The sequence below is a fragment of the Fukomys damarensis genome, unplaced genomic scaffold, assembly GCF_012274545.1.
Source record: "Fukomys damarensis isolate Sample0158 unplaced genomic scaffold, DMR_v1.0_HiC HiC_scaffold_34, whole genome shotgun sequence".
NCBI lineage: Eukaryota > Metazoa > Chordata > Mammalia > Rodentia > Bathyergidae > Fukomys > Fukomys damarensis.
This window is the reverse complement of record NW_022900946.1, coordinates 117445-144341: the sequence shown is the minus strand read 5'-3', so window position 1 is coordinate 144341 and position 26897 is coordinate 117445. Positions and strand designations below refer to the sequence as shown.

At 40.6% G+C, this 26897-nt stretch overlaps 1 protein-coding gene and 1 pseudogene across 1 annotated transcript in view; both read left to right on the top strand.

Annotated features, from left to right (window-relative positions):
* The first annotated feature begins 5301 nt into the window (after nt 1–5301).
* The window catches only part of LOC104851500 (RNA polymerase I-specific transcription initiation factor RRN3), a 32049-nt gene continuing 10453 nt past the window's right edge, over nt 5302–26897 (top strand). The window contains exons 1-12 of the mRNA XM_010608706.3: nt 5302–5684; nt 7608–7713; nt 8506–8562; nt 13638–13727; nt 13817–13946; nt 14537–14596; nt 14954–15017; nt 15821–15890; nt 18950–19048; nt 20629–20718; nt 21793–21931; nt 26589–26719. Of these exons, the coding sequence (XP_010607008.1) occupies nt 5476–5684; nt 7608–7713; nt 8506–8562; nt 13638–13727; nt 13817–13946; nt 14537–14596; nt 14954–15017; nt 15821–15890; nt 18950–19048; nt 20629–20718; nt 21793–21931; nt 26589–26719 (1245 nt within the window). The 5' untranslated portion in view covers nt 5302–5475. The remainder of the gene's footprint in view (nt 5685–7607; nt 7714–8505; nt 8563–13637; nt 13728–13816; nt 13947–14536; nt 14597–14953; nt 15018–15820; nt 15891–18949; nt 19049–20628; nt 20719–21792; nt 21932–26588; nt 26720–26897) is intronic.
* LOC104851489 lies at nt 22513–25801 on the top strand (annotated as a pseudogene).

Below are 26897 nucleotides of genomic sequence, written 5' to 3'. Positions count from 1 at the left end.
TATGGTACCAGATAAGGAGAGTGGTTTTAATAGCTGTAGAAGTAGGAACCTAGAGAAAAGTCAATTCAATGTACTGTAGGACATAGAGGGTGTTTGTATGAATCTAAAAAAAAAAGCTTTATTATACAATGGCTAATCTACTATACTAGTAAGACTAGATTTCATCTTGGGTAAATAGTGATTGTTTTGTTTTGTTTTGGTACTGGGGATCGAACTCAGGACCTTGCACTTGCGAGGCAGGCACAGTGCCACTGAGCTAAATCCCTGACCCTAAATAATGATTCTTAAAACTGGTTAGTTAGGCCAGGCATGGTGCTGCATGCCTGTAATCCCAGCACTCGGGAGGCTTAGGCAGGAGGATCACTGTGAGTTCGAGACCAGCCTGGGCTACATAGTGAGTTCCAGGTCAGTCTCAACTATACAGTGAGACCCTGTCTCAAAAACAAACAAACAAACAAACAAAAAACAAAAACAAAACTGGTTAGTTAAAAAAAAAAAGCCTAGTAAACCTATAGTGTGGCTAGAAGTAGAAATTGGTTACTGTGCAAAGAAAAGAAAAACTGCTTTAGTCTTAGTGAATATATGAAGAGGTGTTGATGTGTTATAAAGAGAATAAACTTGTCTGGTTTATTTTTTCCAAATTTACAAAGGAACATATTTATAGGATGGACAGATGTAAGGGGTGAGGGATATAGCTTATGGTAGAGCACATGAAGCCCTGGGTTCAATCTGCAGTACTTAAAAAAAATGGAGGGCTGAGCATGTAGCTCAGTGATAGAGCCCTTGCCTAGTATGTACAAGACCCTAAATTCAATTTTTAGCATGGAAAAAATAAAAATTTAAAAATTAAAAAGAATTAAAAAGAATAAAATGGCAGAAAGTGAAATCTCCCTACAGCCCTAATTCTATTCTTCAGAAAAGTCCTACTCACAGACTATGAAATGTTACCAGATTTTTATCAACCCTTGCCCTCATATAAACATATGATGAAGCTGGGTGTAATTGTAGCTACTCAGGAAGCTGAGGCTGGAAAATCACAAGTTCAGGGTCAGCTAGAGCAACAGAGTGTCACACTGTCTCAAAAAATACGTGTGTGCACACATAAATCTGTATATATACTTTATGTCATTTGTAAATATATAAAGTGCTCACATTTTCCCATGAATCTTTGCATACTGTGCAGCACCTTGCTTTTTCCACTTTGCATATATTTTGGAGATCCTAGTGGATATATCCTTCTTTTTTGTACCAGGGATTGGTTGAACTCAGGAACTTGTGCTTATGAGGCAGGCGGCAGAACCACTGAGCTAAATCCCTGTCCGTTTTTGGGGAAGTGGGTAAGGGTACTGGGAATCATCCCTAACCCCATCTCCCCCACAAAGGATCAAAAACCATTTAAAAATTTGGCATGGTGGCTCAGGCCTGTCATCTCAGCACTCAGAAAGTTGAGGCAGGAGGAATGCCGTAAGTTCAAGGCCAGCCTGGGCTACATAGTGAGTTTAGGACCACCTTGAACTACAAAACAAGACCCTGTCTCAACTCCCCTCAGACTCACAAAAAGTAATTTTAGCCAGACGTGGTGGTGCAGGCTTATAATCCCAGCACTTGGGAGGCCAAGACAGAAGCATCTCAAGTTCAAGGCCAGCCTGGGCTCCAAAGAAAGACTCTATAGAAACCAAGTCTCAGTCAGTCACAGGTGGACAACTGATCAAACTATGTTCAAACAAGGCAGACATCCAGGCTGTGGCCAATCCAGCCCTCTCTGTAGCTCTGTGTCACTTTGCTTCCTGTCCATGAATGGCACCTGACCACATTACAGGCTGGAATTCTGCTGGAGAGCTTTAAACCTATTCTGCATTTGAGGTCTGCCTCATTAGTGAATTGTTCTTTGCTCAGTTAAACTCAGTTAAATTCCATATATTTTTTTTCCTTTCCTGTTCTTTGTTCCAAATGCATTCTGTGTTTATACCAATGGCTCTTGACTGGGATGCTCAGGGAACATAAGGCAATGTCTGGAGATATTTTTGCTTGTCACCAAAGGGAGGAGGAGAGTACTACCTTCATCTAGCCAGAGATGGTGCTAAATATCTACAGTGCACAGCACAGCCTCCTCACTCATGACAAAATTGTGTAGCCCAAAAAAATCAATAATGCCAAGATTGAAAAGCTGCTTTTTACTTTTCTGTGATACTGGGATGAGGAAAGCTCTAAATTAATGGTTTTTGAGGGGGAGAATAAATATGTGTGTGTGTGTGTGTGTGTGTGTGTGTGTGTTATGGGGGATCAAACTCAGGACCTTGCACTTGAGGGGTAGGTGGCAGAATCATTGAGCTAATTCCCCAGACCACACACACACACACACACACACACACACACACAAATACGGACTCTCCATATTTTGGGACTTTCTTCTCCATAGCAAAGATTCATCAAAAAGATTTATCTGGTATAGTGTGTGTGTGTGTGTGTGTGTGTGTGTGTGTGTGTAAGTAGGCATCATCACACCCAGATTTCTGCTCAACACTGAGTGATTATAGGAGGACACTGGACACAAATTTGACCAATGAGAAATTCTTTTTTAGTACCTGAAACAATAGCCACATCTCTTTAGAACAATTAACCTTTTCTGCTTAAGCTAACTAGAGTTGGTTTCTAGAATTGCCTCTTGCAAGACAAAAGGGTTAACTAACCCAGTTACTCCAGGGATGGTAGTAAAAATCATCTCTCAGGGAAGGCTACTCTTTTGAGGTCTTCTGAGTATATGAAGGTAAAGCAAAAAAAATCATTCTGGAATGATGTTCAGAACAATTACCAACAACTGTAATGCACAATGATGTAACTAGAGGGCTACATTGTGGGCAAGGTTGCATCTCTGGAGTTAACACATTAACACCTGTTTGCTTTTTTTGTTATTGAATTTGGGAGGGGAAGATTTTTATTTTTCTATGGTTAAGACTGGTGACAAAGGAAAATGGGACTCTGAGGAAACTGAATAAAAGAGGTTGCTGTCCACGGAAGATGAGTTGGCCCATGGAATGAGGTACCTGGATAGAGGCCCAAGGCAGGGACAGGACTAAAGAACTTCAGTAGTGAATTGTGCTATTTCATTGTGTTTTTTTTTTTCAGGGCTAGATATTGAACCCAGTGCCTTATGCTATGTTACTTTACTATGTAGCAACATATCCAGCCCTTGATCTAGAGTTTTCCTTGTATTATGTTCAAGTTTACATTTTAAAAGAGTTTTATTTTTAACATGGCAATCCAGTCTTGCTTGTGTTTTTCAAAATTAAGCAGCTATGCTCAATCTTACGAAAAGGATATTGCCAGGAGTGTGTATTGGTACAACCACTTTGCAAAAAAAATTTTTTTGTTTTTTATATCAAATAATACCATGTTATACGGTAGAGAAAACAAAACATAGCTACATATAACACAAAAGTGCATTCAGAAACATGCTATTGAAAACAAATAGCATAATGTAGCATGGAAATAATTTGAAAATTCAAAGATAGGCAAAATTAATAGTACATCGTTGACTAGGTGTGTAACTCAGCAGTGGAGCACATGCCTTTGCAGGGCTCTAGGTTCAATCCTTAGGCACACACACAGAAAAAAGAAAGGGAGAAAGGAAGGAAAAAATACTGCCTTATTTAGCAATAGATATTTACCTAAAGATTTTTACCTAAAGGAAATTTAAAATAATTCATTTTTTTTTTCAGCACCATGGATCAAACTCAGGAACTTGCACTTGCCAGGTAAAATGAACTTTTAGAAAATCATCTTAATAAAATGAAAGCATACTGATTACTTTTGGGAGGAAAGCAAGGAGCAAATGGGATCTGGGAGGAGCACAGGGGAAGCTTCTGATAGTATTGGTTCATGTCCTGCCCTTCCTCCTCCAGGAGTTGAGGATTGAACCCAGGGCCTCCTACTTGGCTACATTGCCTAGACCTTTTTATTTCATCTTGAGACAGAGCACCACGAAATTGCCCAAGTCGACCTTGGACTTGGGATCTTTCTGCCTCAGTCTCCAGAGCAGCTGGGATTACATGCATGCACCACCCACAGTGCGTAGCATTGTTTCTTAAATTGAATGATATATTTACAGGTGTTCATCAAAAAAAATACATTAACATTCTTTTGAATATGTCTGACTTTTAAAATGAAAGATGACAGTGTAATTGTCGAATTGCTAAAGTTTAGTCACACTTCTACTCACATGAATTGTACGTATGGATTGTATTTATTTATTTTGCTTTGTTGGGGGTGGAGGGAGAGAGAGATTACTGCCAAAACAGCTCTCTTGAAGTTCCCTTGTGAGCTACAGTGCCGTTATTTCCTTTGCTCTTGTGACATTGATGATTTCTGCCCCATTCCACAGGCACTCTAAACCGTGGTGCCAGATGGAGACCACAGAAAGTTACTGATTTCACAGTGTCCCACAATGGAATTGTGCTTTATATTTAACAAGTTACTGTAACTGGTTTATGTGTTAAGTAGCTTTCTACGGTTCCCCAGTCCCATTTAGCCTTATGTACTAAGGGGCCGGTGTGGAGGTGCACACCTGTAAACCCAGCACTCACTTGCAAAGCAGGAGGATCGCTACAAATTCAAGGCCAGCCTGGGATACACAGCAAGTTCAAGGCCATATTGAACTTTATAATGAAACCCTGTCTCAAAAAAGAACTAAGGGGAGTGACAGTCCCCAAGTTTTGGCCGGTGCTGCTCCCTTTGCCTGGAAAAGTCTTCTCTGCTTTGATGGCCCAATTTAAGTTCGGATTTCAGTGGTAATACACTTGCTTGGGATGCACCAGTTCTCGGCTTTGATCTCCAGACGGGGGATCGGGGAGAGAAAAATATATTTCAGGGGTAATGCCTCTGATTTTTCATCACAGCCTGAGACTACTGGGTCAGTCCCTGGGAGCTCACAGCGTTTCTGAAAAGATGAGATTATCTTGGGTGTCTGTAAGGGAAGACAGTGGGTACAGAGCCCAGGCTCTGGGTCACAGGTTGAGTCCGAATCTCGTTCCTCTGTGAGTTTGGATGAAAACTATGGTCTCTCCTTCCCGTGATTTGGTTGAGGCAGGCTTGCCTACCAGAAACCTAAAACTCGGCGGGCTTGGGGGCACACGCCTGTAATTCCCGCGCAGTGGGAGGCGGAGGCAGGAGAAAACTAAATTGGAGCCCAGCTGGGCAAATGAGACAGACTCTTGTCTCAAGATAAAAAATTTATATAGGGCAGAGGATATACCTCAGTGCGAAGGCCCTGGGTTCAATCCCCAGTGCTGAGGCAACCAAATAAAACAAATCTGATTACCGCGGGAGCTACGCCACCGCTTAGCCCTTCTTGGACATTTCAGTGTAGGCCCCGAGCTGAGCGAGGAAAAGTCCACCAAGGCGAAAGAAGGGCCTCAAGCGGAGAGGAGAGGGGCGAGCTTAGGTGGCGCTCTAGCTCGCCGACCATAGACGCTTCACATGTGGGGATCTGATTGGCTGAAGGCCGCGCCTCGCAAGAGCGACTTCCGGGATAGAGGCGGGAGCTGGAAGGAACACGATTTCCTGCGCGAGGCGCAGCTGGTCCGTTTCTCCGGAGGGATGGAAGCTCCGCTTCTTCGCACGCGGTTACCCGCGGAGGCGCCAGCTTCGGCACCTATGGTGGCGACGCTGAGCGCGTCAAGGACTGGGTAAGATTCGGGTTGCTTCCGTCTGCGTGTCTGGGACTGGAGTTGGGGGAGCGGGTTTGAGCGTCTGGGACAAAGCTAAGGAGTGTGGGATAGAGCGCACGCCTTTGAGTGTGGTGGTGGCTGGGAATAGTCGTCTCAGGTTCGCGAGAGCGAGCCGGTTCCCCCTTCGGGCGTAAAGGAAATGAGCGTGAGTCTTTTCCCCCGTCCACCGCTCTGTGTCCCTCACCGAGGTCCGGGCTTGGGCATTGCCTTGTGCTGCTTTACTCTTCCCTTCTGCTGCTTCGTCTAGATTTGGGAGGGGTTTTCTGGACCACGAATTTTTCAGCCGAGTGCTGTCATTGATGACAGACCCGAAACGTAGAATACTGTTTTGAAATTTCTTTTGACGCACGTATTTAATACAGTAGTCCTTATCCTGCTTAACTTTTAAATTCTCCCAATTCCTATAAAACACTTCGGAGTTTAAGCCTCAGTTCGGAGGATGCTGTCTTTTTTTATTTTTATTTTTTCACTAACCCGTGTTTAAATAAAGCAGACCCTGTAAAACACTCAGCATAATATTCACAGTTATCCATTAAGTATTTACTATCAGTGTTAGACACTGGGGACAGGTCTGTCCAGAGATTAACAGTCTTTTTCTCAGCAGAACTTGCACTGTGTGTGTGTGAGAGAGAGACAGACAGTGAATTGGCCAATAAATATGCCACGTTTTAGATAGAAGTTCTGTAAAGAAGTACAGCAATACAACAGGGTAATGGAGAGGATGAGTACAGTAGATTTCTGGTGGGAAGGCCTCTGACATTTGGGCTTCAGCTTGAATGGAGGTAAGAATCCTTCCTTGCGTACGTCAGACAGGATTGCTTCCGATTATGTGAAGAGTAAGTGAAATGGGAACAAGACTGACAGGTTTGAAGATAGAAAGGACACTGCCTGTAGTAAAACAAGTGGTTGGAGATGAGGTCAGAGAGGTAGGCAGAGGCCAGATGTAAATCCTTATATGATTAATGTTGAATCTGGCTTCTTTTTCTAAATGCATCTGGAAGACTACTTTCACTGAGTGAAGGGATTATATTGGGGATAAATGAATTACGGGGATAATGATGATAAATAAAAGGGAGACCGTTTAAGAGGCTACAGCATGCATACATGGTGTGATTGGAAAATACGGTGAATGTTTAAATATAGAAAGTGTTATTAAAGTAAAAGATACATTGCCCTGGACTTGTGACACACTCCTGTAGTCTCAGCACCCAGGAGTCTGAGGTGGGAGGATCACCATGAGTTCTAGGCCAGTCTGGGCTACATAGCAAGTGTAAGGGCAACCTGAAGTACAAAGTGAGACCCTGTCTTATAAAAAAGACACATTGCCATCAGTCCTCAAAACACTCCCCCTTGCTTTGAACACACTTATCCTACCCTTCTTGCCACTTTCTGAAGCAGTTTTGGAAAGCCTGCTTTTGTGTCTTTAGTTCTGCTGCTGTGACTGCATTTACCTTATGGTCATTTTGACTTTGGGGAAGAGGCAGAAGTTGAATGGTGTCAGATTCAGTGAATAAGGTGGATGAGGACACCATAATGTTTTTATAAACCTGCTATTTTGTTATATGGTACTCAGCAGTAGCAATCACTGTGTTGTTTTAATCACACCTCAGAAAAACGAAAGCTTTGGAATTCAGTTTCTTTTTAATGGTGATACTTTAAAAAAAAAACAAAAACATTTACCCATACATTTTTGTCCCACCTTGTAGTCTCACTGAATGATCTTGGTTCAATAAATGTTGGTTATTTTTCTGTGGTTCTGGAGATTGAACCCATGTCCCCCATGCATTCCTGGCAAGTGCTATATCGGTGACCTCCATCCCCAGCCCTGGCTGTATTATTCACTGTCATAAATGTAATAGCTTGGTAATCTTGGTTCTGTAGGATTTCAGATATGCTTGCATTAAAGAATGAGTTCTTCAATTCTCCTCCAAGAAAAACTGTTCGGTTTGGTGGAACTGTGAGAGAAGTCTTGCTGAAATACAAAAAGGTAAGAGATAATGTGTGAGGTTTAGTTTTTATTGCTCATAATATCACATGATAGCTGATACACTAAAGGTCATCCTAGGAATTGACTAAAGGTCAGCTCAGTGAGGGCACATGTGCCTGTGATTTTTTTTTTTTTTTTTTACCATGGCTCGAATTTGGGTTCTTGCGCTTGTGAAGCAGGCGGCAGAACCACTGAGCTAAATCGCCGGTCTGCATGTGCCATAGGCCCTGGGGTTAATCCCTAGTACCAGAAAATAAATTTTTTAAAAAAGGATACACATCAGAAAATGTGTGTAAGGTGTGGTAGCACATTAAGGGCTGGGGGTGTAGCTCAGTGTGAAGTCCCTGAGTGTGATCCCCAGCGCTGCTTGTGGAAAAAAAAGAATAGCAACTATAATATTTAAATGTCAGTACACAGCTATAGGTAAATATGAATGGCATTTTCCCCCAACACCCCTGGCTCCCCTAACATGAGTTTTAAAATTGTTATAGTCATGATTTTGTAATCACAAGGGATGTATGAAAGTTACAAGGTTCCCTGTGCAATTTCATTAGATGTTAAGAGTTAGAAGGAGTTAGTAGTTAGAAATTCTGCTGTTTAGCACTTAAAAGGCTAAGGCAGGAGAATCACCCCAAGTTCGAGGCCAGCCTGGAATACACAGTGAGCTCAAGGCCAGCCTGAATTACAGAGTTTGACCCTGTCTTGAAACAAAAAAAAACCAGAAAGTCCTGCTATTGTTTTAACAGGCAACCAAAGCAAACATAATTTAATTTTTACCTCCTTCTTGTTCAGGGTGAAACAGATGACTTTGAGTTGTTGAAGAACCAGCTGTCAGATCCAGACATAAAGGTAATTTTTGTTTGACAGGTAACAAAGCAGAGTTACTGGCACTTTGTACAAGGCACTGTTTGCGCGTTAGGTCCTATTCTGTCCTGTACAGCTTGCTTTCTCCAAGGTTTCAGATTTTAACCCAGTGATTCCCAACCAGGGGCAGTTTGACTCCTTTGGGGTTGATTGGCAGTGACTGGAAACATTTTTGTTGTCACAACTGGGAGGGAGGGGTGCTGCTGGCATTTAGTGGGTGGATGATAGGGTTGTTGTAAAAGCAAGAAAGCAATGGAAAGTTTTTTCAACATGGAGATTTAAAATAAATTTTAAGTAAACGTAAAAATTTTTAAAAAGCAGATTCAGTGAGATAATATACCAGAATCACTTAGAATAGCTTCTGACCCAAAGTAAGGACTTTATAACTGTTAGTTGTTACTTTGTTTTTGTTGATAATCTGCATGTCTTTATTTCTTTTTCTTTTTTTAGATAGGGTCTTGCTATGTAGTTCAGGTTGGACTTAAACTCATTATGTAGCTTCTGCTGGCCTCAGACAGCTGTCCTCCTGTCTCAGCCTCCTGAGTGCTGGGATCACAGGCGTGGGCCATCAAGCCTGTCTACTTCCTCGTTTCTTTTAAATTTGAGTTCACTGTCATTATGACTGCTGTAATTAGCCTGACAAAGGTTATCCGTGATTTCTTACATGCTGATTTCAGTGGAATTTTTGTGTGTGTGTGGTACAGGGATTGAACTCATATCTATTCATTCACCAAATCTTTTGTGGGGGGGTCTTTTAAGTGTTTTGTGTTGCTGATGCTCTTGTCTGGATTCTTCCAATAATTCTTTAGTGGTCTCTAGGTTCTGTCCTGCTCTGGATTTATCCCCAAAGTATAACCTGACCCATCTTGCTGGAATACAAGTCTAGACATGTCTTTCTCTTACTAAAAGCACTTTGTGTCTGTGGAAGAATGAAGAGTTAAACTTCTAAGCACAGTTTGCAACATATTTTCTATGTTGATTTCCACTAGATAATTGTATTTCCTGAATTTGCCACATTTTTTGGTTTTGGTTTTGGTTTTGTTACTGGGGATTGAACTCAGGCCCTTGCGCTTGCAAGGCAGGTGTAGCACTGCTGAGCTAAATCCTGGCCCAGGAAACAGGGTTTTGATACGTAGTTTAGGCTGAACTTGACCTCACTGTGTAGCTCAGGCTGGCCTCGAACTTGCAGCGATCCTTCTGCCTCAGCCTCCTGAGTGTTGGGATTACAGGTGTGTGCTACCATGCCTGGCCCACCTTTTGCCCAGTTCATCATTTTGCCTTTGCATGTGACTTTTCTCTGTAGACGAGGTCTGTATCCACTTTGTTTGAGCAGGGTCTCTAGCTACTTTGCTTCCCTCCCTTACTAGCAGTGTGACCAAGGGCTGGCTCGTTCTTTCAGCTATTGGTAGTAGTATTCAAAGTCTTTGTACTGAGCTACATCCCTGTCTCCTCCTCCCCCCACTCATACACCTTTTTAAATTTGGAGACCAGACTGAAACTTGCAATCCTATTATTAACATCGTTACTATAATCTACAAAAGTACTCTTTCACACCTACTTGCAGTGTCCACTTCAGTGAAGATTTGTCTTAAGCTCATAGTGCTGTGTTCATTCAGTCCATTGCCCACACTGCTGGCAGATCTTTCTTTTGTTTGTCTTTTGAGGCAAGATTTTGCTATGTAATTCAGACTGGCCTTGAACTCACTGTGGTCCTCCTGCCTCATCCTCCCAAGTGCTATGGTTACAGACATACGCAATGGTGTCCGAAAGATCTTTCTTAAATTATGTATCTGGCTCACAAGATCCTCTGTTGCTCTCTGTGCTTCTTTGCTCACAATATTTATGTCTTGACTTACTCACCTTACACTCTAGGCCACTGAGGGTCAACCTTTTAGAGAGGAGTGCCTAAACTGCAACCGAAAACCCACTTATTTATTGAAAATATACCTAAATGCTGAGGTTTTAGTTTTTAAAAAAACAACACATTAACATCTTCTGGCTTAAAAGAAAAACAGATACCACACACACCATATGTAGGTTTTCCACCACAACTGTAGGCATCCCGAACTACTTTCTGTTTTCACAAACACAAGTGTGCTTTTTCCTCTGTAAGGAATGTAACCCCCAGAAAATACTGTTACTATTGAAAGGCAGCTGAGGCATCACTTCGTCTTTAAAGCTGTCCCTGACTCTCCCCTTCCTTCAGGTACAAAGACTAATTTCTTTGTGTTCCACCAAAGTTTATGGCAGCAGATTCTTGGCATACTAAGACTCATACTGGGTACTGGGTGTGGGTCTGCTTCTTCAGAGGAGTGTTGCAATTAGTTTGCTCCTAACAACAATTCACTACTAAAGCATCAGAGTCTATGACTGGTTTACTTTATCATGGGGTTATTTTTTTTTCCTCTCCAGCCCTTGTACCTTTTTTAAGTGGAAAAAGAATAGGTTGCATTTTACTCGTGTTTTTTTTTTTTTTTTTTTTTTTTTTTTATCTCACTATATAGTTGAGACTGACCTGGGACTCACTATGTAGCCCAGGCTGGTCTCGAGCTCACAGTGATCCTCCTGCCTCAGCCTCCACGCCCGGCTCTCATTGTTATTTTTTGTTGTTGTTGTTGTTGTTGTTGTTGTTGTTGTTGTTGTTATTGTTTTGTTGGTACCAGGGATCAAACTCCACTCCTTGCACTTGTGAGGCAGGCAATACAAGTCTCTTCTGTGCCCTAGGTCTCAAGAGCTGCTATTAGTGTTATTCTCCCCCACTCCTTCCCTTTTTGTGGTAATACGGATTGAATCCAGGGCCTTTGTATTTGTATCTCTTCATTTTTTATTTTGAGACAGGGTCTTGTTAAGTAGTCCAGGTTGGGCTTGAACTTGCAGTCCTCCTGCTTCTATCTCCTAGAGTGCTGGGGTTACAGGTGTTTGCCATTACATCAGGCTTAATGTTATTCTTAGTGGTTGTGGGCATTATGAAGTTAACAGTGCAAATGAATTATGACTTATTTCATTTTCCGGCTGTTTACTTGGGGTTTCCTCAGAAAACCATCAAGCCTGTAGAAGTCTATTGTATAGATAACATGGAAAGCAGCAATTAGTTAGATGAAGGTGGGGCAAAGGTGGCACCTCTTCTCTACATGGAGCAAGGCATTGTGGAGAGGAGGTGGAACATAGCCTTGATCTGGTAGGAAGGTGTGAACCTGGCCCTTTAATAGCCTTTTGGTTGGGCAAGTTGTTTATTAATCTCTCTCAATGTCAGATTCCTCTACTCTAAAATGAGAATAACTAGTCATATGCCAGAGTTTTTTGGATTAGAAAAAGATACACTGGGCATGGTGGCTCATGCCTGTAATCCCAGCACTCCGGAGGCTGAGGCAGTAGGATCACTGCAAATTCAAGGCCAGCCTCAGGTACATAGTTCAAGGCCTATTTTGAGACCGTATCGCAAAACAAAACAAAAACAGTTTAAAACACTGCTTCACATGTGGTATGTTCTCACTAAATAGTACTCTTTCACAACCTTTTGTTTTTGGTGTAACACTAGATTGCTTTTATTTGCCTCTTTCCCTTACTTGTCTTACTCAGCATTAACCATATTCTTTCACAAACTGGACTTTTTCCTTATAATTTTTTCCTCTGTGTGTGGTATATTTGCATGGATATAAATGATGTCTTTTGGGGGCTGGGGTGTAGTTAGTTTATGTCGCAAGACTCAGTTTGATCCTAGTAACACCACCCAAAGATGTTTCATTTTACGCTTATGATAATATATTTTATACAGGGCTTTTTTTAAAAAGCAGTTTTTCTCATGTCACTTAAAATTTTTAAAACAGTGATCTTATCAGAAAAATATTTCATGGTGGAATGGAAACAGTAATAGTATTTTGTGTTGTTGGGAATCGAACCCAGGACCTCATGAATGCTAGGTAGACACTATCATTGAGCTACATCCTCTGTCCTAGAGCCATTATTTATGCAAACATATCCTAATGTGTTTAAATCAGCTGCAGGTTGGGTTTAGGAGAACTTTAGTTCACTAGTCAGGTGTCTTGAATATAAAGAAAATGTAGATAGTTATGGCTCCTCTGAACTTCTGGTATTTGAATATGCTAAAATTCTGCAGTTTAAAAAGTTCTGGGGAGGGGTAGGGGGCACATTTAGCTCCATGGCACCATGCTTGCCTTGCAAGTGTCAGATGGATGTGATGGTGCATGCCTGTGATCTCGGCATTCTAGGAAGCTGAGGCAGGAGGATCCTCATAGCTAATCTGAGCCATTTAGGAATTTAGTGAGCATTGTCTCAAAATAAAAAAGGGCTGGGATGTAGCTCAGTGTGTAGGACCAAGGTTTGATCCCTTTTAGCTCCATGGCACCATGCTTGCCTTGCAAGTGTCAGATGGATGTGATGGTGCATGCCTGTGATCTCGGCATTCTAGGAAGCTGAGGCAGGAGGATCCTCATAGCTAATCTGAGCCATTTAGGAATTTAGTGAGCATTGTCTCAAAATAAAAAAGGGCTGGGATGTAGCTCAGTGTGTAGGACCAAGGTTTGATCCCTTAGTACCAAACAAACAAGTCCTGATGTTATTAGGTTATCTTTAAAACAGAAAAGTTTATCATGACATGTTTGGTACTCAATTTTTATATAATTGCAAGTTTATTTTTCCCACCTAATTTAAATATTATTGCTGGGGCTGGAAATCTGAGTTTAAGCCTGCTAGGCAAGGCAAGTTATCTACAACTGAGGTACATATGTAGCTCTTCTAATATATATAATTTCTTTTTTTTGAAACGGGGTCTTGCTTTGTAATGTAGACTGGCCTTTAACTCCCCAGGGCTGGGATTCTAGGTGTGCACCACTCTACCAGGTTTAAATTTCTTTTAAATTTTAAGGCAGTGTTTTGCTAAGTTGCCCAAGCTGGCCCTGATTTTGTGATTCTCCTGCCCCAGTCTCCCAAGTACCTCGGGTTATTCACCTTTGCCACTACACCCAACGGATGATGTATTATTTTCTGTGACTTCAGAGGATATTTTGATTTTGAAAGTTCTTCTCTGTATTTAATTAAAGGATGACCAGATCCTTAACTGGCTGCTAGAATTCCGCACTTCTATCACATACTTGACGAAAGACTTTGAGCAGCTTATCAGCATTTTGTTGGTAAGTTCTTTATTTCCACGACTAGGAGGTGGCTCTGTACTTTGGAAATAGTTTACATCAGTGAAATGTTCTTCTTCTCCCGACTCTAGAGGTTGCCTTGGTTGAACAGAAGTCAAACAGTGGTGGAGGAGTATTTGGCTTTTCTTGGTAATCTGGTGTCAGCACAGACTGTCTTCCTTAGACCCTGTCTCAGCATGATTGCTTCTCATTTTGTACCTCGTAAGTGGTTACTCTTTGACTTGTTTTTTTTCCCTTCTGTCTCCAACCTTCCCCTTTTTCCTCCCTTTCCGCTCTCCTTTTCTTGTTGTAAGGGAAAAAGGTGTGTTTTGGCTCACTTTTCTGGTCCCAGGTCAAGGACCTGCACCTGGTGATAGCTGCCTTGCTGGCAGAGTGCTGAGGCAGCACCCGATGTCACCGGCAAGAAGTGGGAGTGCATGTGGTGTTTGGGGGTTTTGTTTTTTAAATTTCTTTATTCAGAGAAGTTGGTCAGTTTGGAGATTTTGCTAAATGGAAGGTTCTGGGATGTATGTTGGCATTCTGGTAGATATCTGTCCCCGAGGGAGGTATCTAGATTCATCTGTAGCTAATTTAAATTTATTATTAATTCTTAATGGATTGCAGTTTGCTGTATTGAACCTCTGACAGTCTTAGAACTTATCTAGGAAAATGTATCTTCTTAAAAAATATATCAAGTTGTACTCCCCACCCCCAGCAATATAATCATTCTACTGAATTTGAACTGAAAAAACTGCTGTTTTGTGTGTAATTGCTCATTGTTCAGAAAAATAACATATTTTTCCCCCCAAAAGCTCGAGTGATCACTAAGGAAGGTGACATAGATGTTTCAGATTCGGATGATGAAGATGATAGTAAGTATAAAAGAATTAAAAGCATAGCTATAAGGCCTCCTATATCTAGAGAATATGTGCTGAATAATAAAACATACTGACTTCTGGTTCAATAAATAGATGGCAACAGATGTAACTTTTGGTAAAGTGTTTGTGATACACAGTTGCACTAAGTGTGTTACTAAGATAATGAGTCCATTTTGTCTTCCTTGATAGTTGTAGAGAAAAATCTTAAAATATTTCTTTTTTTAATCTTAAAATGGTAGCAGAGGTTTTTGATCAGTTTTGCTTAGCAAGTGTTTTTAGCTTCCAACATAATGATTTTTCAGTTTTCAATTTTGTTTTGATGTTCATACTCTCTGAACTTTCTCCTTACAGATCTTCCTGCAGTTTTTGACACATGTCATAGAGCATTGCAAATAATAGCAAGATATGTCCCATCGTGAGTATACTTTTGTTACTTTGAATTATGTTGTGTTTTTCTTAAGAAAATTCTGGGGTTGGGGCTGTGAGAGTGCTTGCTTAGTATGTGCAAAAAGCCCTGGATTCAATCTCTAGCACTGCAAATATATATATTAGTAGAAAATTATAAAATGGTCGTAGCATCAAAACTTGCCTTATATGCTGTGTTTTAGCAGTATATGGTTGAAACATCAAGTTTTACTAAAAATGGTGTTTCTATTTTCTATTCATTCTTTCATTATTTTTTATATGTGGATTCTCCCCGCTTCTGTATAGTGGTTAGAATTTTGCTTTCATCTTCAACAGATATGATATCCAAATATTTTCACTGACAAACCCCATATGAATTTGTGTCATGCCATATGAATAAAAATTGCAGTTCTAAGAAAAGCTTTGCAGGTTTGTGAGTTTCTTTGGAGGGGTGGACTTCTAGTTCCCTCTGTAGGTTTATATGTCAATTTAAAAAAAATCCACATTGATGATCTTTTCCTTCTTTTTAAAAATCATGTATGTATGGTGGGAAATGCTTAGCTTTTAAACAAAAGTTGTGTTAAATATTTGCAGAAGGACCCCCCTCTTTGATTTGCTGTTAGTATCAAAGTTAGTAAGACTTATTTTTCTTTAAGCTGCTATAGATGTTCTCTGAAACTGTACATTTAGTTTCACTTGCTTGTGGTAGGGATTCTGGTTTGCCTCCTGTACCTATCCATGTTTGCTCTTAGAATGGAAATAATATCTTCCTAGGAAATCCAGTTAATATGGATTTTTTTTTTTTTTTAATAGGACACCGTGGTTTCTTATGCCAATACTGGTAGAAAAGTTTCCGTTTGTTAGAAAATCAGAAAGAACATTGGTAAGAAATTTTTTAATTGGGAAAGTAATGGAAAGGTTGTTTTGTGATTTCATTTCAAATGGGCTTGGTCTTTTTTAAAAAAAATTGTCTTCTAGATTTTAAACTCAAGGTTAAGAATTTGACTCCCAATTACTTTCTTAGCAGGTGACTGCTGGGGAGTCCCAGTGCCTTTTTTCCTTCACGTGCAAGTCATGCTGAGAATCTATTTCAGAAATATCTTTAGAGGCTTATTGCTTACCCAGATAAGAATTACTAGAAGATAACCATTCATACATTGCTAATTATAAATGTGTTATTTGAATATGAAATCAGTATAAATTTTACTCGTACAAAATTTGATCCTATAAATTTTGCTTAGGTTTTTGTGCAATATTTGTATGATCTTTATAGTTTTCAATAACTGAGAGTGGCTACCTTCTTAGTGTACATGTTTCCCTAAAGTATTATATGTACAGTGTTTTGAGGAGTTAATAACTTATGTTAATGTTTTTGATAGTATGCTTCAAGTGGATTATTATGAACCACAGAGTAGTAATATATTCAGTGGTAAAAGGCCAAAATCTTTACCCTGAGATAAGGAGCAAAACAAGGTTAACTGGGGTATTTTGGGGCTGGGGGGGAATTCTACTCAGGACCTTGTGCTTGTGAGGCAGGTGTGGTGCCACTGAGCTAAATCCTGGGCCCTGATAATCTGGTTTTTATTTGTTCTTGGAATGGGGTCTCACTATGTTACCAAGGCTGGCCTTTAACTCCTGGACTCAAGTGTCCTCAGGCTTCAGCCTACTGAGTAGCTGGGCCTACAGGCATATGCCATTGAGTATCTCCTCTTGCCACCTGTCTAGCCAGGGGTTTTGTGCAAGAAAAAGATTAAAAAGTATCCAAATACAAAGGAAGAAATAAAATACTTTTAACCAATGACATGGTTTTACATGTCACCTTAAGGAATCTACAAAAAATCTATTAAAGCTACTAAATTCAACATGTTTATTGTTTATAGGATATAAGGTCAGTATACAAATCCAGTAGTGAGCTGGGGATTTGGCTTCAGGTAGAGGGCTTGCCTAGCATATGTGAGGTCCTAGGTTCCATCCCATGCTCTAAAAATAAGAAAAGAAAACAATATATAAAACATCTTTTTTTTTCAGTTTTTGTGGTACTGGGGTTTGAATCCAGGAACTATGTACCATTGAACTACATTCCCAGGCCTTTATAATTTTTATTTTGAGACAAGGTGTCACTAAATTGTCCAGGCTGACGTTGAAATTGTAATTCTGTCTCAGCCTCCTGAACAGATGTGATTACAGGCATACCTAGCATGTGTGAGTTCCTGGGTTTATCCCCAGTACCACCAAAAAGAAGTGTATGGGTATCTGTATACAAGATGAACTCAAAATGGATGGAAAAGCTGGGTGTGGTGGCACACAGTGAAACCGTGTCTCAGAAAACAAAACCATAAAACCAAACCCCAAAATGGATGGAAGAATTAAATGTAAGAGCTAAAACCAAATAAAGCTCTCAGACGAAAACATAGGTGTAAGTTTTCATGACAGTGGATTAGGCAGTAACTTCTAGTTGTAATACTTGGCGTGCAAGCAGGCAAACAGACTAATTAGACTTCAAAATTAAATACTGTTGTGCTTCCTAGGGCACATTCAACAAAAGTGAAAAGGTATCTCAAATAATAGAAAATATTTACAAATTATGTCTGATAAAGGATTTCTATCTATAAAAAACAATAATATAAGAGCAGATAACCCAATGAAGGGATATAAATAGGCATTTCTCCAAAATAAGCAATGAAAAATCCAATGTCATTAACCATGAGGGAATTAGAACTCAAAACTACAAGGAAATAAAAATCTAAATGACTTCACATCTAAACTAGCATAGCTATGGCCCAAAGGACAAGAGAGTAACAAGTGGTGGTTCAGGTGTGAGGAAACTGGAGTCCTCCTTGGTAAAAATGTAAAATCATGTGGCTGCTGTGGAAAACTGTGGCAATCCTTCAAAAAAAGTTAAATATAGAATTTAACTTAATAGCTCCACTGGTAGCTACACACCCAAGAAAATGAATACATGTTTACACAAAAACTCGCACATGTGTGTTCCTAATAATCAACTAATGGGTAAGTGAACAGCATGATTCGTGTATACAGTGGACAAGCATTCAGTAATTATTCATATTACCACATAAGGGTGTCTTAAAATCATACTAAAAGATCATATGATTCCACTTACATGAAGTGTCTAGAATACAAAAGCTAATAGAGAATATACATTCAGGGTTGCCTAAGGCTGCATTTTTTGTTTATTTTTTAAGACAGCTGCTGGTCTTGCTGTGTGAGTGTAGGCAGGCCTCAGGCTCATCCTGCATGCACCATGCGCCTCCACACCCAGCCTAGGGCTACATTTTTTACACAAGATCTACTAATAGATAAGGAATTTCTTTTCTAATGTTCTAAAATTGATACTGGTGATGCTTGTACAACTTTGAATATACTAGAAACTTGTATACTTTAAATGGATGAATTGTGTGGTATGTAAATTACAACTCAGGCTGTTTTTAAAACGTGTAGAAATATGTAAATTACAAATTCAGTTTATTGGGGATAATTGAAGGAATTACACTGAAATTTGTGTGTAGAAATTACATTTTCTATATTGCTAGATAATCTATATTTAAACTCTAGCCAGGTGTGGTAGGTAGTGCATGCCTTGTAATCCCAGCGCTTGGGAGGCTGAGGTGAGAGGATTGCCATGAGTTTGATGCCTCACTGGGCTACATAGTGAGTTCAAGGCCAACCTGAAGGACATGGTGAGACCCTATCTTAAAAAACAACAACAACAAAAACAAGCCTTCTGGCTATATTTATACTTTGCTTATATAATTATGAAACCTGTGCTAAAACACTAGTTTGTTTGTTTTTGTTTTTTGTTTTTTGTGTTTTTTTTGGTACCAGGGATCGAACTCGGGTCCCTGTGCTTGCAAAGCAGGCACCAGAACCACTGAGCTAAATCCCGGGCCCAAACACTTTATCTTTTGATGTGTTTTGTTTTAGGAATGTTATGTTCATAATTTACTAAGGATAAGTGTCTATTTTCCAACCTTGAGGCATGAAATTCTAGAACTTGTTATTGAAAAGCTACTCAAGTTGGATGTAAGTATTGAATAATGTATTTTTTCTTCTTGATTTTCATTTATTGAATATACTATACTTGTTATAATCACAGTATGTGAAACAATAGTAACAACAGTGCGAAAGAATCCAGTCTCTCTGTTATTTGCTTCATTTAATATTTCCTGAACTCTGTGCACAAGTACATATTATAATGAAGAAGTGGACATTTTGTTAAAAGAGGCTTGCAGTAAACTGTGGAGATTGTGAAAGAGAATGATAGGTTCTGGCAACAGTGGGGAGTAAGGTGAACTGGTCCTTAAGACTGAGTTGGAAGTGGACAAGCAGAGGCTAAAGGAAAGAAATCCTTTAGAGGTAGTTAATGGATTCTTGGTGTTTCCCGTAACTGCAAAAAGAAACATCATGTGGAGGAGGCTGGAAGATGCTTGTTCCTTTCTAGGCAGTTGTGTTGTTGATAGTGATGCTAGTTGAAGAATACTCACCAGGTGGTTGTAGCTGCAGGCAAGGGACAGAGAACAAAACTATGGAACTGTGTATGCCAAGGGGAGGGCAAGAGTTGGTCAGGAGGTGGAAGAAACAAGATTGTGGATGCCACAGCAGAATCTGAAGAATGGTCCACACAGCCCCATCACAGATTGCTATCATTTTGAAGAAGGTTGAGAAGAGCAAAATGCTTGGATTTGGAGATTAAGAAGTTGGTCTTTGGTGCTTTCTAGAGGACCTTGTCACTAAAGAGAGACTTTATTTCAGAAGGCAGTATGGAGGGTTAAGAAGAGGACCTGGTAGAGACCTCCATGAGTGCTGCCATCAGGGGAATGGTACAGAGCAGGGCTAAGAGATGGGTCAGAACTGGGAAGACCTGAGCAAATTTGTGACCTAGGGAGATCAGAGCCTTGGTGAGCTGAGAGATGGAAAAAAGCAGGTCTGGGAAGAACTGGAAGTTGGGCATGCAGGCACTTTCCTTTGGCTTTCTGCCAACTGCTTGTGTCAACTCCCTAGTCTTTCTCTCGTATATCATGAAGTGTGCCTACAGAGATCCTGCATAGAGGCGGGGTGTGGTGGCACACACCTGTAATCCCAGTACTTGGGAGGCTGAGGCAGGAGAATTGCTGCGAGTTCAAGGCCGGCCTGAACTACTAGTGAGACCCTGTCTCAAAAATATAAATAAACAAACAAACAAATAAATAAAGAATGATTTGATCAGTATGTTAAAGTGAGGTGTGTAAAGTGTGGTAAATAATCATTCACCTTTGGCTTGTACTTTATCATTTTCTACTCTGATGATGTGTTTATAGAACATATATGTGTCGAGCATACAGAGGTAAAATAAACGTTGGCTATGCTGAGGCTGATTTAGAGTATCTTGTCACAGTTCGTGTTGATTTTATTTAAGTATGCAGTAAAAGGCTTGGGTTATAATATTTGATAGTGGATAGAAGGTAACATTGATACTCAAATTCCTTCATGATGCAAATCAGTTTATAGGTTTGTACTGTAATTGCACTGTATGAGGTGTGGCAGAGGAATTTCCAGCCCTCAAATAGTTGTATTTTAAACATCTTTCGTAGTCATTTTTTGATTATCATTCTGTTATATTGTAGGTGAATGCATCGAGGCAGGATATTGAAGATGCTGAGGAGACAGCAGCTGAAGCTTGTGGAGCAGATTCCACAGAAGGATTGTTTAATATGGTCAGCATTTCTGTTAAAGCAGATCTGTGACTGTGACATTCATCGTTTCAGAGTATGGAAAGAGATACCTAGGGGCTTTTTATCTTTTTCAAGGCTTTAGGCTAAAACAATTAAAATAGCTTTGCAAATCTGAAAATAATTCTTTAAATGAGTATTCTGCAGCCATGTTATTTTCTGCATAGTGCAGTCAGTTTATATTCAGGCCTTTGAATGAGGGTTTGGTGAAATATGCTTCCTTTTCATACATAAACTTTTTTCAGTGTTTATCTTTGAGCAAATGGTAAGTAGAAGAGCTTTGTTTTATAGTTGAGTTTGGTGTTGCCAGTTGGGGCTACCTCTAAGGCAGCACTTTGCCATCGTGAGTGTTACCTGAGTGCTGGTGGGTTCAGTGGAAGAAGAGGGGACAGAGTGTGTCAGGGAGCAGCAGAAGGCAGGGGAAGGAGCTGAGCGATGACCTGGTCTCCCTTGGAGAGCAGCAGTAGTCTGTTCCTGCAGTTGCTCTGGAACATTAATTGCTCTTAAGATTTTGGTCCTAGCTTGGGGCCAGGGACGTGTGCTCTTCTGACCCCTTGTGAGCCCATCAGTGGTCCCGAGGGATGGTTGTGGCTCCTTTTCTGTTGGGCAAGGGGAGCAGCTGTTGGATCTTGGCAGCCAACGCTCAAAGCAGTCTCATGATCAGTACCTTAACCTGGAAAAGGGAAGCCAGCACAGTGGGCACCGGGAGCAGGGGTAGAGGAAGCCTGATGTTTGCATGGTCAATTCTGAGGTCTTTCAAATGAGAATGTAGGCTAGGGGTTAGCTCAGGGCTGGAATAGAGGCTTAGCATGTGAAAGGCCCTGGGTTCAGTCCCAGAAACAACAACAAAAGATGTAGAATTGAGCTGGCATTCTGAATCAGCTTTTATCTTAAACTTCACAAGTGGTTCTGATTCACATCACTGTATAAGAGCCGCTGCCAAGGAATATATCTGGGTACTTTCTCTCTTTTCCTATAGGGAAAATAACCATTTGTGAGGATTTTTTCCATTAAACCACTTTCACTGAATTTTTAAAGTCAGTTATTACTTCTTCAAAGGATGAAGATGAAGAAGCTGAACACGAAACAAAGGCTGGTCCTGAGAAGCTTGGTCAGATGGTCCATCCTGTAGCTGAACGCCTGGACATCCTGCTGTCCTTGCTTTTGTCCTATATCAAGGACGTCTGCTATGTGGATGGTAATGACCTATGATCATTTTAGTAGCTAATGCAGGCTTTGTGTGGGGCATCTTCTGTGTATGACCTCTGTTACTAAGAAAAATCTAGTGTGAGGTGCAAAAGGGTTTAGAGAGATCAATGTACTTGCCAGTGTCACATAGCTTGAAGATGGTGGGACTGGTATTGAGACCCAGTTATATTCATCTTCAAAGCTCCTGATCTCTCCATTATTGTATTAAAAGATTATGGAGTTTGGTCAGTTTGAGGCAGAGACCAAATTATACTTAAATTGTCAAGACATTTAAGAATGGCATGGGAGATCTTTGAGCTCTGCCTTCAGCCTAGCAGTGGATGGTGGGAGGCAAGATGGCGACAGCAGCTAGTGTTTGGGAAAGGCAGACAGTTGCTTTGAAATATATGTTGATTTTTTTTTCTTTTTTTTGGTAACGGGGATCGAACTCGGGACTTGTGCATAAGAGGCAGGCAGCAGAGCCACTGAGCTAAATCCACTGCACCCTTGAAATTCTTTTTTTTTTTTTTTTTTTTTTTTATTTTTTTTTTTTTTTTTTTTTTCCGAAAAGGGATCAGCGAGGACCTCATGCTTGCCAGGCAGGCACGGTATCACTGAGCTAAATCCCCGGCCCTGCGAATATTGAATTTCAGTGTGCCTCATGTTAAAAACAGCACAGGAGAACCAGTATGGAAGGTTCTCAGTTATGACAGATTGGGTTAAGATACTCTCTCCTCTGCTATCTGAAGGAACAGAGATAGGGGGACCACTCTGCATCTGCTTTTGCGCTCTCATCAAGAACTATTCCAGATGTTCCTGCAGTGTAGTTTGTTTTTTTGTTTGTTTGTTTTTTGGTGCTGGGGATGGAACCTGGGACCTTGTGCTTATGAGGCAGGTGGTGGAACCTATGCAGTGTACTTTGGAATGCCAACTGAAGAAAATATGATAGAGTGTGCCAGGATCTTTGTAATCAGCTGTATGAATCGTATTATTTAAATTTTATTTCTGCTATTTCAAGAAGTAAATTGGAAGATACTGCAAACGCAGCATTAGCAGTTAGTGCAGTAACAGGTAGCAGAGGTTTTTGATCAGTATCTCAGTTTTGTTTGGAGGAGGAGATGTTTGTATTATGTAATCAAAATAAGGAACTTGTTCCATATCGTGCTATTAATAGACCAGATATCACAGACACAGAAAGGGAAACAATTATGGACACTATTGGTTTTTTGTTTTGTTTTGTTTTTTGGTATCAGGGATTGAACTCGGGACCTTGCGCTTGGCGAGTTAGGTGGCAGAACCACTGAGCTAAATCCCCAGCCCTGGACACTATTGTTGACAGCCTCTTCTGCTGTTTTGTTACACTGGGTGTTGTTCTCTCATCAGATGTTCAAGAGGAATCACAGCAGAGATGGTGGCAGTGAAACTAGTTAAGATACTTTGGAAAAATCTAGGAGATGCAAGAAATAGTCTTTCTACAGGTGACACACTGGGAGCTGGCCAGTTGAGCTTCTAAAGGCCTTTGTTAGTTCTCGTCGACAGAAACATTTGGCAACCCCTTTACACCGTACTTGGACGTATCAAGCATTGGTGCATGATATACTGGATTTCCACTTAAACAGTAAATTTGGAAGAATCTTCAGGAGTGGAAAACCCTCCAGCTGGTGCTAGACCAAAGAGAATAAACAAGTCTAATGATTTAACTTCAGTTGACAGCTTTTGGCAGAAACATAAAGGAAGAACATTCCCAGCAGTTGCAGAATCAGTTCAGCAAGAATTGGAATATTATAGAGCACAAGAAGATGAGGTCAAATGACTTAAAAGCATCATGGGGCTAGAAGGAGAAGATAAAGGAGCCATCAGTGTGCTTTCTGATGGTAATGCTAAGTTAATGTCGGCTGTGAGTTCTTTGCCAGAACTTCTTGAGAAAAAAACTTACTGATAACCATACAGATGTTGCCACTGCCATTTTGGAACACAAAGGCAAGGAAGCTGGATGCATATTTTGAATATGAAGAAAAGACAGCAAAACTACTCTGGATAAATCTCTTCTAGATACAGTATCAGACCCTGATGTAGGAACTCCAGAAGATAACATGAGGGTGTTTCTTTGCTTTTTTTCTTTTTTTGGTAGTGGGGATTGAATTTAGGACCTTGTGCTTGCGAGGCAGGCAGTGGAACCATTCAGCTAAATCCCCGGCCCTGGCTGTTTGTTATGTGTTACATAGGCACACAGCAGGCACCTTCTGATGCTGATTTGGAGCAATATAAAAAAGCTTTAAGAGATGCAGGATGTAGCCATAACCCTTTATAATGTATCAAACAGTGGAAGGCTTTTACTGAGATGGCCTTGGCTCCTACCAGCTATGGCAACACCACAGCTAAACCAGTGGGTCTCTTATCACGAGTTGTGAATACAGGATCATAGTTTGTGACGGGAAGAGTGAAGAACCTCATATTGAAACAGCAGAATCTCCCTTTTACTCATATTTCAGACAGTCTCGCAGAGATGACGTCAAACCTGAAACTGATGACTGGATCTCAAAATTATGCCATGAAGCAGTGACAGCTCAATTTGAAGAAACAAAAATCCATTCCAGCCGGGCATGGTGGCGCATGCCTGTAATCCCAGCACTGGGGAGGCTGAGGCAGGAGGATCCCTGTGAGTTCGAGACCACCCTGGGCTACGAAGTGAGTTCCAGGTCAGTCTCAACTACAGTGAGACCCTGTCTCAATAACCAAAAAAAAAAAAAAATCCATTCCAAGAGGCAATTGCTTTTGTGGTGGGAGGAGGCGTCTACATTGAGTATCAAAATCTTGTTGGGGCTGGGGATTTAGCTCAGTGGCACCCCGCCTGCCTCGCAAACACAAGGTCTACACTAAAGGGAAGCAAGGCAAACGCAATTTATATGGCTGCAGTGATCCGCTTTGCAGTGCTACACAATTTGTGAAAGCCGTCACAGCTTGGACAGAGCACAGAACCTAAATATGAGCATCTTCTTGGAACTTGGGTAAATGTAAAAAGTCAAAGGAGCCAGGTATTTTCCCTCCATCACAGTGGTCTAATAGGGAAACTCAGATTTATTAATTTTTAAGGAAATTCTATATTTAATGTATACTGGTCGAAAGAATAAAGCATTTCAGAAATATCTTTAAAATGGCTCAGTAGTAGGCTTTGCAGCATGGTCCTTGGTGTAACACGTTTAATTTAGAGGATCTCTGCTTGTGCCAGGTGCTGGGGTGTGCTGGGCAAACCAGTACGCTGCTTGTTCTCACGAAATAGCCTAGTCACTTTGCCATGAAAAAAAGCCAAAGTCTTCATCTATGTGCTTTGCTAAGATTTAATGATGAGGCTCGTTATTTGGCATAACAAGACTTGAATCTGGTTGAACCTGCTATTGTTTTTCTCTTTAAAAAATAAGACATGTTGGGCCCGGGATTTTTAGCTCAGTGTTGTTGCCGCCTGCCTCGCAAGTGCAAGGTCCCAAGTTTGATCCCCATACCAAACTGATTAGAGAAAATTTGGAAAGTATGAGAAGGATAAGGACAATTTAAACAGCCACATTCCCACTAGTCAAAAGTCGTTCTTAGCATGTTGATGTGTTTTTCTTATCTGTTAGCACGTGTGTATGTATGACTTTATTGATGGATTATTTAGGTGCTAGGGATCGCACCTACGGCCTTGTGCATGCTAGGCAAGCATTCTACCCTTAAACCACATCCTTAGTCCTAGATAAATCTGATGGATTTGAGAGAATCACAGTAAACAGTGTTTCATAACCCGCCTGTACGGAATTGTGACTATGCTCTCATAATCTTAAACAGTTTTTTTAAATCCCCAGTGTTGGGGGCTGAGCCCAGGGCCTCATGCTTGCCAGGCAAGTGCTCTACTACCGAACTACATCTCAGACTTATTTTATTTTATGACAGGGTCTCAAGTTGCCCAGGCTGGCTTCACACTGGTAATCCTTCTGCCTCAGCTTCCTAAGTACCTGGGGTTATGTCTTATTCCCCTATCCTAGCCTAAAGTATTTTTGTTTGTTTGCTTTTTGTTTTGTTTTGGGTTTTTGTGGTGCTGGGCATCAAACCTGGGACCTTGAACTTGTGAGGCAGGCGGTGGAATCACTGAGCTAAATACCCAGCCCAGCCTAAAGATTTTTTGTTTTTGTTTTGTTTTTGATCACATGGATATAAGTGGTCTCTTTTTTTCACTATTCTAAATAACAGCATAATGAAATTCTGCACATCTATCTTCAGTTATTTCCTTGTGATAAATCCCTGGCATTACAGTTAATCTATCAAAGAGTTTTTGCTTCATGAATTATAAAGTTGCCCTTTAGAAAGATTTAGATTTATAACTTCACAACTGTGTGTGAATTGACAGTCTGCTTGCTTCCTTGTCAGTGCTGGGGTACACTTTTGTGGTTGTGGTTGTGGGACTGAACCCAGGGCCTTTGTACCAAGTGCAGCTCCGGCCTTTCTGTTTTGAGACAGTCTTGCTAAAAAACATGTGTTATTGTACTTCAAAATCTGCAATCTGCATTGTTTTAATCATAGCCTAGTGAGTAAGGTCCTGTATTTCAATTGTATTGTGCTCTTTTAAAAAATTGGACAGATGAAGTGGTAGCTTGAAAAAACTATAAGACTGAAGTGTCAAATTTTCTCTGCAGGTAAGATTGATAACAACAAAACCAAGGATCTATATCGTGATTTGATAGCCATTTTTGACAAACTCCTTTTGCCCACCCATGCCTCCTGCCATGTACAGTTTTTCATGTTTTACCTCTGTAGTTTCAAATTGGTAAGTAAAAAAGTTTATTATCTTATTCTTGCCCATAGTTAGTCCCTTCAAAAGTAGGTGAAAGGAGGGCCGGGGATTTGGCTCAATGGTTCTTCTGCCTGCATAGCTAGTGCAAGGGCCCAAGATCAATCCCTGGTACCAAAAAAAAAAAAAAAAAAAAAAAAAAAGAGGAAGGAAC